Here is a 20,103-nt window from a genome sequence, read left to right as displayed (position 1 = left end):
CATTCTGAGGACATTTATCGAGTCTGTCAGTCGGCATCGATAAAAATGTCAAGCAACATCGAAAACAAAGGAGCTTTCTAGCCGAATGCGATTCCGTCATCGGCTTCTAGCTAATATAGACCTGCGAGGAGACGCTCTGGTAGTGGAGTGTTATCAGGCATACCAAATGGATTGACAGGATTTCACAAAAGGAAGTGCGACGGGACACACCTCTATCTAAACCTTTCTAATTTGTTCCAACATCTTAAGTCATTAACATAATACTATGTGATCATTAAACATAATGTTGAAATTAGTTTATATATTGATGCTAAAAGTATTCAAAGTTATACCTATTAATTGTAAAATTATGGCACCAACACAGTGCGGAAAATGCCACAATTTATAGAGTTTTAATCACATAAATAACACTGTGTAATCGATATAAAAATACTCTCTAGTCTAACAACCCTATCGATATATTTAAGTAACGACAGAGCGAACCTTGTGAAATATGTACATACAAGTACTTGTATATGGAACATTCAAGTCAATCCTAGTAAGCCTTCATTTAAAGGCCAGCACCAGAAAAAAAAATTTAGAGCATTTCTAATTGTACAAAAAAAAAAAAATAATAATAATAATAAAAATGGCGGACTATACAAACTTGTTTCAGTGCCGAAAAGTGGTCGTTGTGTCTCAAGAGGGTGCTGCAAACATCAACTAGATTTGAGTCATAAGCAACTAAAATTCTCAAGAAATTTAAAGAAATTGCGGATACAATCAAGTCGAGCCCACTTGATAAGATCGAGCCCTCTGCTAGCAATAAAATGCATAGAAACAGAGACACCATGTTACACCAAAGGCAATAAAATGGCATAAATTTGAGCAACAATTAATTTTTTATTGCCTGCAGCGTTGGTTGAACTGCGCAGCAGTTATGTGATTAAATTCTGACGCATTCGACACGCCCTGCACACAATGGAGGACAACGCCATGTGTGGCCAGCTGGCGCGCCATTTTAGCAGCAGTCGGACAGTTTTATACTGGTCGGGAGCTTGGAGAGGGGGCTCTGAAAACTGCAGGCTAAATCAAAAGTGTCTGTTCGGTGTCAGTTTAATTGCAAACGTAAATTGGATGCTGTCATTTGGTACGTTTTCATTTGTTCGAAAGCTCCCAGGCCAACAAATGTCCGGTGCCGCTTCCTTCTTGCCTGCAGGCGGCGTCATGTGCGTCCATCGACTTTTGCTGCCATTTTACTGACGGACATTTCTGGCAGCTGGGCTGGGGCCATATCTGCATCTGCATCCTTGGCAATGGCATGGACATGAAATGCAAGCGTTGCACAAATCTGAGTTTTGTTAATTGGACTCATTTTAGAGTGTTGCAATTGCGTAGTCGAATACATACATATGTATCTTACACACTATATGTACATGCTTGTATTTATGTACATATGTATGTACGACCATATGGCCATATCAAAATAATATGTTTACCCTTTTCCCCTGGCAGTTTATAGACCAATCGGGTATTAGTCAACGACTTGTTAACTAAAGTTGACTACATTAACTTTGGTTCTCTATTTTTAAACTATATGTTTATAAACAAGAGTGTATTTGGTAATAATGTACCTAGCCTGTTACGTACTTTCAGTTAAGACTTTCTAGAAAAAAAAAAATAAAACGATTCAATCGATTTGCTTCTTGATGCTGATTATTTATGTATATCTACTTGCCATTAACTTGGATAGCCAGGGTTGAATTTTTTTTGGGAGATGGCAAACGACTAATTTACAAATTTTAATTAAGTAATAATTTGACTGGGACTGCTACTAAAATATCTTGCACTCAAATCCTTAATAGCTGTATTGTAAATCTAAGTTGAACACACAGAGAAAAAAAAAAAGAAAAGGCACAGAAGTGGGAAAGATTAACCGATTTGGTGAAAGGGATAATATGTGAACAATTAGGTTTTCGAATTCTGAACAGGTTCGACAAAACTCTGTGTTGGGGGAATAAAGTTAATAAATTTAGGAACTAGCAAGTGAGCTCTCTCTCTCTCTCTCTTCATTGCAGTAAAAGAATAATTTGCTTAAGTAAGAAATCCATGTGCCATGAAAAAGAGCCATAAAATGATGCGACAGTGGTCCTATTATTGTGACCAGAGCTGTATGCATAAGGACATGTTTGGAATTGCTCTATGCACCGGCATTGGTGGCAGTGTAAGCTAAAGAAATGTGAAAGCAAGGCACATGGATAGTTCAAATAACGTGAAAACGTATACAAAATGTGACTCTGAAGAAGCGTTGAAAAATGCGATTTGTTATAAATGGGTTTTAATAAAGCTGTTGCTTAAATTATCTAATGTACTATATCTATAAGTATGCATGTGTTTATCAGTCTGTGTAGAATTATTTAAGTTTCATTGACTTTAACCTCGTCCATATCAGCGTCGTCCCTCTCGTCCTTCTCGTCATTCAATGAGGGCTTAACTTCAGAGTTTAACATCTGAGTTCTCTGCTTCTGGAGCAATTCCAAGGTGTTCCAGTCAAAGACACTGTCATTGCAATACTGTAACTTGGCATACAGGTCATGGAAGAAGCGACGAGCTCGTAAATATTTGGGAGTCTCAGTGAACTTCAGGGAGCGGCAATCTTGAATGAAAATGGCGAATTCAGGCGGAAAACCGCTACATAGGTCATCCAGAGAGGTCGACAGCTTCTTCTCGGTTATTAACTCAAACTTCTGCTTCTTCGAATTTGAGACAAGACCCTGCCAGGGCAAATGGCCACTCAAAAAATACATGAGCATATAGCTCAGAGCTTCCATATCGTCACGGCGCGACTGTTCAATGCCCAGATGGGTGTTAATGGACACATAGCGTGCCGTACCAGTCAAAGACTTGCCCTCTCCGTACAAGATGTGAGTGCCAAGGGCGTTGCGATACTTCTTGGCCAGACCAAAGTCAATAATATAGACTTCGTTGCTTTTCTCACCAAGGCCCATCAAAAAGTTTTGCGGTTTGACGTCGCGATGAATAAAATTATTCTCATGCAGCATCTGCAGACGCTTAATCATCTGATCAGCCAACATAAGCACCGTTTTAATCGAGAAACGACCCCCGCAATAGTTCAAAAGATCATCTAGAGACGAGCCCAACAACTCCATTACAAGCAGATTATATTGCTTTTGGTTGAAAAAATCGTACACCTTTGGTATACCGGGACGGCCCTGGAGTGCGACGTAGAGCTTATGCTCGAAACTCAGCTGAGGATGCTGTGTATGCTTACGTTCCACCTTGACAGCAACATGCTGACCATTGCTGTGGAGCTTCGCCTGGAAGATTTCGCCAAAGGAGCCTTCGCCAATTCTGCGCACAACCTTAAAATCTTGCAGGCTGTAAGTGGTCGGTTTACCATTACCGGACTTTAATTTGTTCATTGTACAACTATATTGCAAAATCAATTACTTAATTTTGAAGAAATAAAAACAATTTTTCTTGCGCTTCGTTTTTTCCTGCAGTAACGTCAATAAGAAAAAATTCTGACCCCCTAAGTAGCTCTGTCACGTTTATCTGGTGGGGAAAGGTTGCACATCAAAATTATCGAGTAGTCAACCTTTACATTGAAATTTTATTCGAAGTTTTCAACACTGAAAATTCTACGCAATATTTATCATCCGTTTCAATGTTCTAAAGAGTGCCCGAAGAAACGATATTTTAGCATATAGTATCAGACTAATAATGGCTTTTCCAAAGGAATTCAGCCAGGTGCACCTCACCATCTCTGAGGAATTTGAGGTTATGCGCGATCAGTACGAGCAGCGCATCCAGCAGTTGGAGCGTGAGGTTTTTGAGTGCCGGCGGAATTGCAGGCGCCACAGAAGCCCAAAAGCCTCGAAGCCACCAAAAGACGACAATATGAAACATACAGACAAAGGCAATGATCAACCAACACAGCAGGAAGCCACAGAGCCCCCGACAGCTAACTATATCGAGACTGAGAACTCTCTGGTTTGGCACTACGACATGAGCGAGTTTCCATTGGCGAACGTAGGAGTGCGGCTCAAGCACAAACAGGTTTGTTTGCATGCGCACCGCGAGGAGGGCGCTAATTATTTTGAAATCAAACGAGAATTCCTCCTGCCCGCACACGTGGATAAGTCCATGCTAAGTGCCAGCATTACCCGCGGCGGTAATTTGACCATCACGGCACCCCTGAAGTCACACACTCGCCAACGTACCCAGAAGAAGTGAAACAACCGCCAACTTTTCTTAATATTACTTGCAGAATATATTTCTTTCATAAATTGTATCATTAATATTTTTTGTTATTTGTTCGAAAATATTGTGAAATAATAGATAATTTTTGATCAAATTTGTATATTCCTTTTGACTTTTAAATTTAATTATCTAATGTTCATTTTCACACAAATAATTCTTACTCATTGTTTTAGACTTTTGGTTACTTTAGTTAGCCAATGATTACTGTGTGAAATGGCTTCCTCATAACTAAAGGCCTAGTACAAAGAATGCCAATTATGTCATATTGTACGTCTGCTAGACGTGCTCTTTTGGGAATGACGTCACAATAAGCATTTTATTATTAAGACGTGTACACCAAACTCTGTTTATCTAATGAAAAGTTGTACACGAATCAGCTCTTTTCCCCTTTCTTCTGCTCTAGCTTCTGTTATGTTTATTATTTAAATAAAAATAATAAAATAAAATATACAATCTGTGCAACGGAATTGCGTCTCTTTGTGTCTCGAAATTAGAAGAACCTACAGTCAAATTTTGGGTTTGTAGATATTATACTTTCCGAGATTATTGCGTTCATACAAATATACAATACAATAGGCCTGAGTGTTACAAAACTGATAAATATTGTCACCCAATTTTTCAATTTTAACAGTTATGAAAGCTTCGGCAGACATATTTGCAGTACCTTATGAAAAGATATATAGAGAACTTTTCTGGGCTCTTTGTGTATTTATTTAATAAGATCAGTTTTAAATTATTATTTACGATTTTTTGAATTCTATGTTGTCTCCGAAAATTAGTAAAACCTTCCCCTTTCCAGAACTTTGACAGCCCTTAATCCAAGATGCTGAGCAGATTAAAGAGAACTAGAACAAATTAATACAAATAACAAGTAAATAAAAAATTATGTACTTTAATAATATAAACTACCTTTGGGGAAATGAAGCCAGTGGTTGTTGGGCTGGCGTGGATCCTGGAATCCACATTTTTAAATTAGTACTGTCATAGCATTGGGGCAGCTGGGGTGCGGCGTTACCGGTTGCGATGATCTCCTGCCCATAGGGTCCGTATATGGGGGCAGCAATTTGGCTGACAGCTGCAGCCTGGGCGTCGGCCTTTAATTGATCCAATAATTCCTGCTTCAATTCTTCGACCAGCAATTTTTTGCCTGCCAAAGCCTCGTTTTGTTGTTGTTCGGTTGACTGCGAACTGTCTAAACAGTCTGCTGACAAATTTTCAGTTCGCGGCTGCGCGAAGGGTGTGGGACGGCAGCAACAATTGATAAAGTTCGAGTTTTGTTGAGCTGTGGTTGGGGGCAAGCAGCAATTGTCTAAGCTGTTGCTGTGCTGCTGAGGTGGCGGCGCAGGGTTGGGGTAGCAAGAAGTCATGTCTGAAGTGTTGTATTGTTGTTGATGGGGATGGGGATGGGGAAGAGGTGAGCGATTGGGGTAGCAGCGCAAATCCAAGTTGTCATTCATCTGAAGGCATGAAGGCAAGCAATGTGGATAGGAACGATACATTTCTGAGGGCTCATTCGGCTGATAGTGCGATGGAGAAGGACTGCCACTTGACATAACCAGGTTGTCATTATTCTGATCTGCTGCCAGGGTTATGATTTTGTCAGGTTCAGAGCTGTGCGATATGATTGTCGGCGGCTTGGCAAGTTTGCAGTCTGTTGTGTGAATTGTGAGATGAACATTTAAATCACTGGGAGTTTTCGGCTGAATATTCGCAGATTTCTGAACGGGTGTGTGTGAATCCCTTGTGGCAGTGGCGTGGGGAACGTTTTCAAATGAAACGCTTGGGCCTCTTGCGTTCATCAATCTACCCGATTGAGTGCTGTATAGATTGGTGCCACCGCCTCGTCGCTCTGGATTATTAGTTTTGGGCCGTTGGTAGCGGTTGCGTTTATTTAACATTATATACCGATTATGGCTTAAATTGCGATCCACGTCAGCGGTACGTTTATTTCTAAAATTGGTAGGATATAGTGCTGTTGAGGCAGTCAATTTCTTGCCTCCAGGCTCGGTTGTTGAGTACTGTAAATACCCTAAGGCGCTTTTTGTATGCCTACTTGGCGTTGGTTTTGCAGTGGCTTCGTAATATATTGGATCGTCATATTCTAACGATTTGTTCTGCTTTCGAAATTTCTTTAAGTTATGTTTGGACTTTTTTAAAAACCCAGATATTTTATGTCTTAGTGATTTACGACATATATACTGGCATGCTTCTGAAAAGTCTCCCCGGCTTGGAACAGCGCCAAGCGAGGTCTGCGATTGATAGCCAGATGTGTAGGAATGGCAAGATTGCTGGCACGAAATTTTTGGCATTTCTACGCATTGTTGGGCCCGAAGGACCGGATGTGTTACTTCCTTTGACCTGTCATAGTCCCATCCCGAACCGTAGCGCACTGGAATTGGGTGGCATTGATCGTTTGGGTCGCATTTGCACTCCATTTTTTTGTACGGTATATCCCACTCATTGGGGTTTCGGGCTGGCAATTTTTCCGCACTGTTTACAACATTCTCCACAGAAGCTTCAAAAGTAATTTTTGGATGTCTACTACTTCTATGTGGTATTTCGCCATTCTCCTCTAGTAGCCTTGGGTTCGTAAACTCAATTGAACTAATTGCAGTTGATGGGGATCCTTGAATGATTGCATTTTCATTATTCACATATTGTTGAGGTGGACTAATTATGCATTGTGTCTGAGGCATTTGGTAGCTCGGCCCACAATATTCACAATGCTTGATTAGACAACTCGAACTGGCTAAGGATTTGCTGGGTCTAAGGGTCCCATAGGCGTATTCTTGTGTGGGACTGACGGGACGTTGCATCGGAGCAGGTGGATTGTAGTCCTCACTTCGTTGATATTGTATGTGCTGCGGCATATTTGTGGGTGAATATTCAAATTCCTTGGTTACACAGCCCGAGCTGACAGCTGAAAGGTTTGTGGCAGGTGGCGTTCTGTAATTTGCAGTGTTTTCATTACTGGTATAAACAAATTGTTTTGGCGGAGAAACGGAGCATTGCATATTTGACAGCTGATTAGCATATTCTTGGCTTCGCTCATGCGGAACCTGGCTTGACGGTACAGACGGATGTATATATTCGTTGGGGGCGCAGCTGGAGTTGATTGTTGTGGGGGGTCTTCGGCTTTCATTATTTTTATTGTAAATATATAGATCCGGCTGAGGAGCTGGACATGGAACCTGTGGGATTTGATTGTACCCTTCATTTCGGTGACTGGGAATGCGGTTTGGAATCGATGTTGGGGAGCATTCCTTGTCTACGCAGCCCGATGCCTGTCTTTGTGCTTCTATTTGAAAACTGGTCTGTCGCTGTTTTTTGAAAGTACATGGCACATTTTCTTGATTAGCATTATATGCATATTCATGGGAAGCTGGACTTGCTGCCTTTCCTCGCGGCCTTCTGCTGGACTTGTCATCGATTCCATAAAAACTGTTGGTCAATTGCGAAGAATCTATGTTTCGTATCTCGGCAAATTTCGCATCAGGCATCCATTGTTGGTGGCTGCCATAACAGGAATTTGCATTTATTTGATTTTGAGTTCCATAATATTGTGTGTTCATGCCACGAACAGGAATATTTGAATTACAATGCAGGCTCTTGTTGGCGTTATACATGCGGCCGTAAAATTCGCCAGAATTGTCTTCAATATGCGCATTATATTTGGAGCTCTGGTTGTTCCCAGGATTATAGTTGGTCTGATTGCATTGAGGTTGAGTATTTTGATTGGAATTGTAAAAATGTTGCTCATAGCTATAATTGGACTCTTTGTTTGGATTGTAAGGATCACACTCAACCTTGACAATATTTCCATTGTACTTCTGCTCAGCTCTGGTACTGTAGTTAGGCCCCATGCTTGGATCAGGTCTGAAATTGTAGTTGGCCTCAGTATCGTAACTGAATTGGCTTCCAGCATTCGGAAATGAATTGTAGTTAGGCTCAAAGTTGGCATCATATGAAAGCTTGTAGCTGGAGTTGTAATTCGGCTCCGTATTGGTATGCTGATTATACTTTGGTTTGAGACTCGCATTTTTCGGAATGTACCTGGGCTCAGATTTGAGATTGTACTTCGCATCCTTCTTGGGGCAGATATTGTATGTTGGTTCCACGTTCGAGTCACTATTGAGTTCATAACTGTAGTTGGACCCCTTCAACTGATTGGCTTTGAGATTAGTGTCAGTATTACGGCTATACATGGGAGCACTGTTGGCCTTGTGCTTGGAACCCATATATGATTTTGGCTTGGACTCATTTGTGGGTTTGTACTTGGAGCTATTGCGACGTTGCATGATACGAACACGATACGGGATTTCGTCGTATTTAAGACTGTTTGTTTTTGCATTGGAAGGCTGTAGATCGTCTACGCTTTCATGTTCCTCCATAGAACTCTCCTGACCATAATTGAATTTGTATGGATAATGTTCATTCATACACATGTTCCGCCAGTCCAGGTACATGTCGTTACTCAATTTGTTTTTCTTTGAGTAGATGTTGAGGGCATTGAGGGTGTCGCTGAAATCGTTAGCTTTGGCTTTCTTACACCCACCCTGGTATCTGTTGTATTTGGAGCTCGGGTTCTCGAAACTATGACTTGCAATATAAAAGATATTCGGCAGCGTCAGGGATGCACAACTTCGACTGAATGTCGACATTAGCCCTCCGCCATGATTGCGCTGAGTCCCGGTTTCTTTTACAACCGATTTGATGTGTATTTCAGGCGATTCATTGTCGAGTTCATCAGCTAAAGATAGTGTAGCTGCAGGAAAATTGCAAACAATTGAATGCAAGGGTTATGTATGGGAGCTAACATACATTTATCGCTGCGCTCCGGTTCCTTTTTGCGGTCGTCGCCGTTGCATTTTTGATTCAGAACCTTGTCCGAAAGGTCGATGTTGAAAAACATGAACACTTTCTTTGGTTTCTCCTTTTGCCCTTTGTATGGTGTTTCGTCAACCCTATCGCTGTCCACTTCAGATGACATTATGACAGCACAGACTTTCACGGATACAAAAAAAATTCTTCTAAAGCCTTACTAATAAATTTTTTAGCCCATACTAAGTTTTCTCAAATGCCAACATATTTTTTAGTGTCAGAAGAAATATGGATGCTCGGTTGCCAATACGAGTACATAAATATTACGAAAATCTATCAACTGCTATTTTAAATATCTGCTTATTTATGCTTGCGGCCTCATTGTAAATTCATTGCCATCCATTTTATCGTTAATTGCAGCATCATAAAACGTCAAAAAAAAAGTCATAAATTCGTTGATAATGAGCGAGCGGACATAATTATTTCAAGAGTGCTGGAGAATATGTTTTTAATTGCGGAAATATTCCCATCTCAAAAATAGATGTGATAATTATGCAGAGCTCTGCAAATTTCCATCACATTAAAATTTTCAACAATAGACAGTAAAATGCAGCGCCCGAATTATGAAAACCATAACTGAATGGCTGGTTGAAAGCGTGTTCAAGTGCGGAAAAGCTGTAAAATTATTGTGAAACAAAAGTAAGTGCTTTTAAGTGCATGCGTACGACAGAGGGGGGGATTTGATGATGGTCGAGGGGAGAGGGGTGGCAGTTGGGTGTGAGCTGTGACTGACAATGGTAGTGCCACCAGCAAATCAGTCGCTGAAAACTTGCTCATACATTGTGTGCTTATAGGTAATTGTGTGCTCTCTTACTACTATATATCATGTACTCGTATGTCTATTCAAAAGTAACTTCCTGTACCGTTAATTACAAGTAACTTTGGACACAATTCGCAAGCATTTCACGAAGGTACAGATCTATGTATATTTAATTTAACTACTTTATAAATACTTCATCCATACAACATATTGAGCTATGAAGGTGGGCTTTAAATATAAGATTTGGAAAACCCCCATCATTCTTAAGTTCTTTCAATTCATGAAATAGTAATTGAATAAATCTAGCTCGCATTTTTATTAACAAGTGACATGGAGCGATTTTTGGAATTTGTTCTCAATTTTTTAACCAAGTATGATTGCAATTTAGAATATAGTACGGTTAGTGGATAGTGTATAACCATAAAATATCTCTCATGAGTCAGCACAAGTGATAAAAAAGTCAATATCAAGGTCAATCATCATGAGCAAATGTGTTCGGATAAATAAATTGAGAATAAATATACGAAGGATTGCCTTTGTGGATTCCTGAAATACTCCTACATCTACGAAAAATATTAATTTTGAGTAAAGTATTTATAACTCAACCAATATTCATTATTTTTAAGCCAAAAAATACGACTCTTAAATTAATGATTATTCCTTAAGTTTTGTTATTAATTTTTTGTATTGACCCTGTCTTTTTCATATGGAATAAGGACAAAATATTAAATAAATAAATTATATACATATATATAATTAAACAACAAGCCAAGGCGACAGTTTTCGTCTAAAAAAACATCCTTTTGATCAAAATATTATATTTTATTTGTTTGTTCAAAAATAATGATTTTGATTGACTTGTAAAGTAAAACTCAATATTAATCATTATATATTATATATTATCTAATTTTTTTGAATTGCATCCAAACCGGTTAGTTGTATGAAAAGTTATCAACGTTTCCTATAGATGAATAAAAATCAGGTATAGGAGATTTCACTGTGGGGCTGGCTGGCTTGACTGTAGCATTCTCTCTTGTTGAACTTGAATTTAAAATATAAAAAATATTGGGGAACGTTGCTGAAAACGTGTTGGAGTGCCGAAACACTTTAAAGTTATTTGGTAACACACAAACATTTTTGAGGCCATGTGTGTATTGGGTGTAAAAGGATATTGCCTCACAACAAGAACAGGAAAGTAGCAGGAAAGCAGGAGTTAAAAACATGGAAAAACTTTAATATGAGGCCTTTAATTACGTGAAACTTTTAACACATTTCGCACTTGGCATCAAAAATGCAAAAAGGCCCTGCAAGGCTTTGATGAAGGCGACAATTGTGTAAATTATATTTAATTGCTACTCCTTGTGTCTATAAAAGAGAGCCTGGTCTGTTGTTCAGTTCGCATAACGGAACCGTCACTGGAACTATCGGCATCAATGGATTGTCAAAGCAACGAACATTTTCGCATCACCTGGCGAGTATGGAAAATCTTCGGAGCAGTTAATATCAATGCCAGAAGGTTTGGCATTTCCGCCTTTTTAATTAATATGCTCTTCACCGTCGGGTTTCCCACAGTCCTGGGTATGGTTATGTTCAGCTTTGATACGCCGCTCGAGAATGCTACCAACTTCTACATAAGTGTCACCTCATTGGCAACCTCATTGAAGTTTGGTCTCTATGCTTACCAGCTACACAAGCTGTTCGAAATCGAGTCGATTTTTAGAGAATTGGATAGCCGCATAGTTGAGGAACAAAAACCCTTTGCCGAGATGATGCACAAGCGCATGCGTCTCGTGACCAACATATTCAAAGGGATCTACAGCAGCATTTTAATAAACTCGGAACTGTCGTTCCTGTTTCGTGGCGAACGGACACTGCCGTTTCCTGCCTGGTTTCCACTCGACTGGAGCGAATCGCTGATCAATTACAGCCTAGCTCTGCTATATCAGCTGGGCGCCATATTTGTGCAAATAGGACAGAATTTTGTGGATGACTTGTTCCCACCTCTGGTGCTCTGCCTGATTGCCGGTCATTGCGAGTTGCTGATTATACGTGTCTCTAGCATAGGCTATACGAAAGCTGATCATGCCGATAATGATGCGGAGCTAGTAAGGTGCATAGAGGATCAGGAGAAGCTTTACAAGTAAGTATCAAGCATACAACAAAATAGGGGTTATGTATAATTTCGGAAACATCTTCATCAAACTCATATACTTGTACAACCAATCGTTAATTATTTTGGATATTATCAATATACTTGTACAGTAAAAGCTTTCTTGGCCGTAAACACACCGTCGGCCAGCTTTTGTCCGCTCAAGGGGAGTGTGAGCTTAAAGGGATGCTTAAATACTTCACGAGTGGTCTAGAAAAAGTGTCCGCTTAAAAGGGGTGTTCGAATAATATTGTGTTCATTAAGAGAGTTTTCACTGTATATTCTTATTTCCAACTGTTTCTTATTCTATATGTATGATCCCTTTCAGATTACTGCTGCTTTCCATGGATATAATTTCGCTGCCCATGCTGGTGCAATTCATTGTGACTGGCGTGGATATGGCAGCCGTTATGTTTGCCTTGGTTTTTTTTGTGGAGGACCTTTCGGGTCGTCTCTACCACATTTCCCTCTTATTCGCGCTCCTTTGTCAAACCTTTCCCATTTGCTTCTTCGGAACTAATTTAGAGCATTGCTTTAAGCGTTTGCACTATGCTAGCTTCTGCAGCAATTGGGTTTATCAGAGTCGTGTTTATCGCAAGAATGTGATTCTCTTTGCAGAGCGGACAAAACGGCATCCGCGACTATTGGCCGGAGGCATGGTTCCCATTGAACTGTCCACTTTTGTGGCAAGTTGTAAAGCCGCCTACTCGTTCTTTACTTTGATTGGGGATTTTAGCTAATTATACCATGCACATTTTTATATTCATAGTCAAAGCTTGGGAATCAACTTATTTAATATGCAAGTTGTTTCAATAAATGTTCTGTCCTTTTTGATTGCATTCACTATTTTATTGTGATTGACGTAAACCACCAAATATATAATACATATGTTCTAATGAAACCTTAAATTAAACCAATTTCTCAAAATTTAAATAAATACATATTGTGTATAAATATTTAAAAATTTATTTATTTATTTATTTGATTAAACTGATTAAAGAAAATAATAAACCATTGCTATATATGTAATGTACGAAAGAATGCTGCAGTTTGTGTGTGTTATTAAGAACTGGATAAAATAGAGGTCGATATTTACAGAAGGATGCAAAATTTAGTTTATGTAGATATGAAATGTAGACATTGTGGGAAGAGTAAAAAAAGAATTAAATAAACAAGTATTGCTTAAACACCAAGTTTGCTTTGTTGGATCGAACACAACTCTTTCTAGATCCCAAATATATTCGCACATCTCTCCCTTACAATATATACTTGTAAAGAATCTTCGACATAAAGCGTGTGCAATAGAAAAAATAAAGCTGTAAATGTGGCTAAAAAAGAATTAATTGTTTCCGGACCGCAAGGCGTATTAGAGGACCAAGGTATAATAAGTCCAAAGATATTATATGAATAAAATTGTCAGCTATTCGAAAAGACCAATATGCGTATTCAACAATACTCAGTTAAATCCTCTAATCAATTTTATTTTGTGATTGTAATTGTTATTCAATAAACTAATTACTATCGATTGGCATTGGACGGCAAGACTGTCTATTTGTATTATATACATAGCTTGTTTACTTTGTTTTGTTTCCCACTTAAATCCCAGCTTACTTTAATATATAATACAAGTATTCTTTAAAAAAATGAACAGATTTTAAAGTTATCGTCCAAGCCACGGTTGGTAGTTAATCTGAATATTTTAGATGCTAATTTTGTGAAAAACAACAACAATAACACAAACAGTCGGATATATACATAGGTATCTAGCACACATCATAGCACATATACGTACATATGTATATTACATATGCTTGAACATTTGAATTGAAAGTCCTTTTTGGACTTTGGTTAGACTTTAGTTTAATGCACTATTCTGTTCAAATTAAAAGTGCAAATTCAACAATTTTTGAAGCTTCTCATAACTGTGCTTTTAATTTCTGTGCAAACTTTTATTGAAGTTACTTTTGTGATTTCAGCGATGCATGGGTGAAGTAATGTTCATGCTTTTATTGTTGCACACAATATGGAATGTGTCTGATGGTGGGGGAGGGATCGGCAAGGGTGGTTTTGTGCCAAACCCGTCATGGATGAGTGCGTCCATGTATTAGCATATGTGTGCCACATCTATATACATCTATATACCAATTTGTGTGTCTGTGTGTGTGTGTGTTTGTTTTTGCAACAATGGCAAAAGTTGTTCAACATGAAACGTCCGTCAACTGTTGCCAAATCGGATGCAGAAAAGCCAACATGTCTCTATTTCCCATTTCAACAGCAGCCAACTGCAAAACTCATAAAAATGAACAAAGAACGTGAGTCAGTGAGTGAGTGGATGAATGAATGAATGAATGAATGAGGCATATAGGATGCAGCATTGCAACATAAATGCAGTCGGCCTGAATGGTTGGTTAGATGTGGGTGCACAGTGGACCATTCTCGTTACTGCCGCTCGAAATGAGAAGCCATTAGAGATTCCTTTAATAAGCGTTAATCTTAAAGGAATAATGTGATTATTTTAAAATATTTAATACCTATTTAATAAATTCATTTACGATAAAGTATAACTTTATAAAATAAGTTTTTCATTTTTGTTCCGCATTAGATTGACGATAATACATTTTTTGAATATTACTAATAACAAGTTGAAATTTTAAATCAATGTTTTTTGATATGCTTTCATGTATGTACTTATTTATGATCTAAAAAGAATTCCTTATATTTTAAACTAAACCTTATACTTATAATCGAAACATGTATGGGTGCTTATCGAATGTAAATAAATGTTTCTATAATTAAAAGGAATTTTAATCCGTCAAGAAAATTTCGTGGACTAATTTTAAAAGACTTTGGAGATTAAAGCTGCAATTCAGTTTAGTTTTTTTATAAGTAATACTAAAGTTCACAGATTTAGAAAATGTTAAATATCTAAAATAAAATATAAACAAGGAATGTATGTAAATGGCAATATATATGAAATATTTTTGTATAAATTGTTATAGCTTTTCCCGGGTATCGTCAGCAACATTGGGGACTATTTGTATCCAACCAATTTCCCTTTCAGCTTTGTAACGCTTTACGTTTATAGTACATAATATAATTTCGTGGTCAAGTTACTCGAGATAATAATAAGATCGTTCGGAACGACGATTATACGTTAGAATTGGTACACTTTCGTAGTTCCTTTTCAACTAGGCCCACCTTTTTATACCCTGTACCCGTAGGGTAAAAAGGGTATATTAGGTTTGTGCAAAGTATGTAACATACAGAAGGAAGCATCTCCGACCCCATAAAGTATATATATTCTGATTCAGCATGACGAGAGAAATCGATCTAGACATATCCGTCCGTCCGTCCACCTGTCCATCCGTCTGTCCGTCCGTCTGGATGAACGCAAGGATCTCAGAAACTATAAAAGCTAGAATAACCAAAGTTGGCATCCGGATTCTCCTAGGTGCGAGAAAGGACGAGTTTATTTTTTTTTTTTTTAATTTCCCCCCCCTTCCCCCGCTACAGAATTTCCTCAATAGCGTCTACATTTCAAATGCTACCTAAACCAAACTTTGCACACATAATTTATATACAATTATATACTGTTGTTTAAAAAATTTTATTCAATTCAGTCAATTCTAAGAAAAGTTATTAGCGAAACAAATTCTCGCCAGTACAACCCCCCAAACTGCAGCAACAAGTTCGCCCTTCTTCTTCCTCTTTTTGCTGCTGCTATGGGCGCATATACCTCAGTGTCTGAAGTTTACCTGGGTACAGGGTATTACACTGTCGGGCTTGCTCGACTGTAGCGTTCTCTCTTGTTATGATTGCTAATTGTACAATGTAAAAAATTATTTAAAGTAAGATTAAGTTTATTGTTTTAATTATTTGTTTCGTTTACTACTTAATTTAATATTTAAGTCTAAATGCAGTTACATTTTATCAATAGTTTTATGCTGAAGGAGCTTCCAAACGCGGAAGCACTTTAAAGTTATTCGGAAACAAAAGCATGAGTGCGTGCGTATATTGTTGGAGGAAGGTTTTGACTGACAACAAGGATAGCAGCTGCTTCAGGAAGGCAACAGGAAAAGCAGGAGTTGAAAACATTGCATGTGCACAAAATTGTTCTTCCTCTTTGTGGAGAAACTTTCGTATGGGCCCGTTAATTACGTGTAACTTTTAACACATTTCGCACTTGGAATCAAAAATGCAAAAAGGCCCAGAAAAACTTTGAAAAAGGCGACAATTGTGTAAATTATTTAACTTAAATGCTTCTGGCTTGTGTCCAAAAAAGAGAGGTTCGTCTGCTGTTCAGTTCGCATAAAGTTAACGTCACTGGCAGTACAGGCATTAACGGATGGCAGCAGCAACAAATATTTTTGCAACACTTGACGAGCATGCTAGAAGCTCCTGGATTTTATTCTTGGATCTAAATTCGTGATCACCGAAAATTCCATCGAAACTGTGCGTGAATTCATCAAAAATCAGCCGAAATCATCATTGAAATTGATGGAAATGGAATTGAACATCTCCAAAACATCGATTTATCGCATTTTCACCGAACATTTGGCCTTACGAAAGGTGTGTGCACGGTTTGTTCCTCACAAATTGACTGACGACCAAAAATTGCTCAGAATCGATTATTTGACCAAAAATCACAATTTAACCATTAACCACTCACCGTATTCACCTGATATGGCACCGTGCGACTTCTACCTTTTCGGAAAAATGCATTTGCCCATGAAAGGAAAGCGTTATGCAGACGTAGAGGCTATTCAAAAGGCTTGCACCGGCGTACTGGCGGCCATACCGACCAACGAGCTAAAACACTCGTTCGACATGCTTTTGGATCGTGTTTTGTTTTTTTTTTTAAAAAAGTCCTCTTTGCTTTGGAGCACACCTTGTATTATATTCAGAAACGGTCTAAGTGAAGTTTGTGCAGCGAAATCGAGTTCATATTTGAACGTTGGAGTAGTCCTATAGATGAAGTCAAGTTCTGGTTTGAGAATCGTAAAATATTAGAAAAGAATTTTGATCAAACTAGAAAGGGGCTGGAGCGGGCTGGCTATAATGCTGAACTTATAAGGATTTGGAAGATCTGTGAAGGTAAGTTCTTACCTACATTTTAATACAGCGATGCCTCATATTTGCAATTCAACTGATCGTTTCAATTGCAGCCATATACTCGTAAAATTATGCCATACAAGATAATATGTAGGTCGTGCAGCTGAAAATAATACTATTTTATTTTTATAAAATCACATTTATTAGTTCTATTTCTATTTTTTCTGAAAGATAAATTGTTCTATTAAAACACATTAATAATTTTAATAAGCATTCGATTTATTTATGTTAAAAAACGTATATTTTATGGCACTACATAGTGCAGGCAACCCAAGCTTGTCTGCTGTTTCTATAAAAAAAACTGCAAAATCTGTTAACGTTGTAAAAAACTCTTATTGGAATATTAATTAAATATTGAGTTACTTCAACATTTTTCGAACCCGAACACGTTCACTGGGAAAAGCTCTTGGAAAATATAAAAACGAGCCACTGTGGACGGATGGCCCTGGGCATGTTATTGTTTACTTCAGTCATTTGTTGCAGCTTCTGTAGCTGCTGGTTTCGTTGCTAATTGGAAGCACATGACAATGTGATTGTGCAGTGCATCGCAGAGTTTTTGCTTTTCAATTAGCGTCCATCAATCCATGGGTGTTTTATTTTGCAAAATGCCTACTCGTACACGCATCATTTCACGAATAAGACAGGAAGCCACCCGGGACGGAACTCCTAACTGTCATGAGTGAGAGAAGTGTGCTCCGACATGTGAGTGTCTCAAGTCAACGCGCTCGAGGTGTGCGCTTCGCTGCAAGTTGGCGTTGTCTCACTTGTCCCGATGCGCTGCGTGAAAAATTCAAGGCAAAAAGTTCCTTTTGTCTCCGAATGCTGGAGAGCGGGTACAAGAAATGCGCTCGAAAACCACGCACACACACACACACACATTCAGCAATTTGTGACGTTTAAGGGCAAAAGAAGCGACTTCTTGACAGGACATTAGCTTTCACATGCACAAGTGTTGGTCTGTCAGGCGCATTGTCTAACCGTTCCAGGGAGCAAGCTCGTGACAGTGCAACAAAAAGGGCTAGATGAGTTATAAATGTACAACAAAAAATGGTCAAAAAGATGGAATCTTATAATGTGTATTACTAAAACTGAAATTGAGTTTAAGCCATTTAACGTAATTGCAAAAAAAATTTCTCTGCGTGTAAAACCAGAACCAGAATGGCAGAATTATATAATTTTTTCTTCTTAAATAAAAACAAGAAAGGAATGCTAAAGTCGAGCAGGCTCAACTCTTAAATACCCTGTACCACCCCACAAAAAAGTAATTAAATTAATTTAATTAAATTAATTAACTAAATTAATTTAATTAATTAACTAAATATTAACTAATTAAATATAAAATATTCCATGCATGCATACATACATTTACAATTACATCAGAATCGTGTCTATGTGTGTTTGTGTACTTGTACATATGTATGTATGTGTGCATTGGGCCTGGTTATATGGCTATAACTTTCTTTCCGATCATTCTATCATAATGAAACTTGGTATACGGATATACAATTACTAACTGGATGTGTCTACCAAATTTCAGTTCAAAATTCCAAGAATTACGGGAGTTATAGAAAATCGTTAATAGGGGGGGGGGGGGGGGGGGGGGAGTGGGGGGGGGGGTGGATCAGAAAAAATGAACAAACTCGTCCTTTCTCGGTCTCAGGAGAATCTGTATACCAAGTTTGGTTATTCTAGCTCTTCTACTTTCGGAGATCCTTGCGTTCATACAGACAGACAGACAGACAGACAGACGGACAGACGGACAGACGGACATGGCTATATCGACTCGGCTTGTCATGCTGATCAAGAATATATATACTTTGTGGGGTCTACCAAGCCTCCTTCTGTGTGTTCCATGTGCACTCGCACAAAACTAATATACCCTTGTACCCTTTGGGTACAGGGTATAATGATATTCAGCCTTTATTCAGAACTTAGCATACATTTGTCGTTAACTAAAATTTAAGAAAACAAAAAATGCTTAGGGCCTGAGTTCCTTTGTTTTATGGCTGATTTTAATGGAGACCAACAAGTTTTTATTAATGCTTCAAACGGATCCAAAATACTATAAAACTGAACCTTTTCTATCAGGAATGGGCATGCTGCTTCAATCGTAAATATCCGCAACATATGCTGCCAATTCTATTAAAGAATAGCTCTGATAGCTTGTAATGTAAAAGCTGATAAGTTTTTGGTTGAACGGCTCATTTTTTTTTAAATCTTGTCTTAATAGCCGGAGTTTTTCGTGAAGAACATTTCAAGCCAAATCTCAGTTTCCTTTCTTTATTGCGCTATGCATTTAAAACAGTTAGTAGAAACCATTTTCTATGAAAGATTGTCCTTTTCTATAGGGTATGGACATGCTTAGTATCCGTACAAGTATTATAGTCTGACATATTTATTAAGAATAGCCTGGATAGCTTGTAATGCAGATAAGCTGATAAGTTTTTTTCCATCTTTGCGGTCTCATTTTTTTTTTTGTATGTTGTCTTAATGGTCACAGTTTTCCCTAAAAAACATTTAAAGCCAAATCTCGGGTTCCTTTCTCAATTGGGCTTTGCATTTAAAACAGTTAGCAGAAACCATTTTCTATGAACACAGATACGATATTAATTTATCAATTTATTCTACAAATATAGATATGAAAGATTGTCATATTCTATAGGGTATGGACATGCTTAGTATCCGTACAAGTATTATAGTCTGACATATTTATTAAGAATAGCCTGGATAGCTTGTAATGCTGATAAACTGATAAGTTTTTCTCCATCTTTGCGGTCTAATTTTTTTTTTTTGGTATGTTCTCTTAATGGTCACAGTTTTTCGTAGAAAACATTTAAAGCCAAATCTCGGTTTCCTTTCTCAATTAGGCTATGCATTTAAATCAGTTACCGGAAACCATTTTCTATAAAAAAAAGATACGATATCAATCTTCTCATTT

The 20,103-nt window shown here is 38.1% G+C and overlaps 4 protein-coding genes across 4 annotated transcripts; 2 read left to right on the top strand and 2 right to left on the bottom strand.

Annotated features, from left to right (window-relative positions):
* Window positions 1-2,300: 2,300 nt before the first annotated feature.
* On the bottom strand, window positions 2,301-3,422 carry LOC115630767 (casein kinase I). Its single transcript, XM_030527423.1, has one exon. The coding sequence runs from the start codon at window positions 3,420-3,422 to the stop codon at window positions 2,397-2,399; it is 1,026 nt and encodes a 341-aa protein (XP_030383283.1). The 3' UTR covers window positions 2,301-2,396.
* Window positions 3,423-3,770: 348 nt separating this feature from the next.
* On the top strand, window positions 3,771-4,357 carry LOC115630525. Its single transcript, XM_030527129.1, has one exon. It carries the CDS (start codon window positions 3,784-3,786, stop codon window positions 4,234-4,236), a length of 453 nt encoding a protein of 150 aa, XP_030382989.1. The 5' UTR covers window positions 3,771-3,783; the 3' UTR covers window positions 4,237-4,357.
* Window positions 4,358-4,951: 594 nt separating this feature from the next.
* On the bottom strand, window positions 4,952-9,276 carry LOC115630521. Its single transcript, XM_030527125.1, has 3 exons — window positions 9,085-9,276; window positions 5,173-9,028; window positions 4,952-5,108 (listed from the first exon to the last, which is right to left on the bottom strand). Exons 1-3 carry the CDS (start codon window positions 9,251-9,253, stop codon window positions 5,099-5,101), a joined length of 4,035 nt encoding a protein of 1,344 aa, XP_030382985.1. The 5' UTR covers window positions 9,254-9,276; the 3' UTR covers window positions 4,952-5,098.
* Window positions 9,277-11,448: 2,172 nt separating this feature from the next.
* LOC115630766 (odorant receptor 23a) lies at window positions 11,449-12,793 on the top strand. The gene is made up of 2 exons (XM_030527422.1): window positions 11,449-12,044; window positions 12,382-12,793. The coding sequence occupies exons 1-2, from the start codon at window positions 11,449-11,451 to the stop codon at window positions 12,791-12,793; spliced, it is 1,008 nt and encodes a 335-aa protein (XP_030383282.1).
* The last annotated feature ends 7,310 nt before the right edge of the window (window positions 12,794-20,103 follow it).

This window comes from Scaptodrosophila lebanonensis, unplaced genomic scaffold (genome assembly GCF_003285725.1).
Source record: "Scaptodrosophila lebanonensis strain 11010-0011.00,11010-0021.00 unplaced genomic scaffold, SlebRS2 tig00001410-arrow-pilon, whole genome shotgun sequence".
Lineage (NCBI taxonomy): Eukaryota > Metazoa > Arthropoda > Insecta > Diptera > Drosophilidae > Scaptodrosophila > Scaptodrosophila lebanonensis.
Note: the sequence above shows the minus strand (reverse complement) of the source record. Positions and strands in the feature narration are given on the sequence as shown.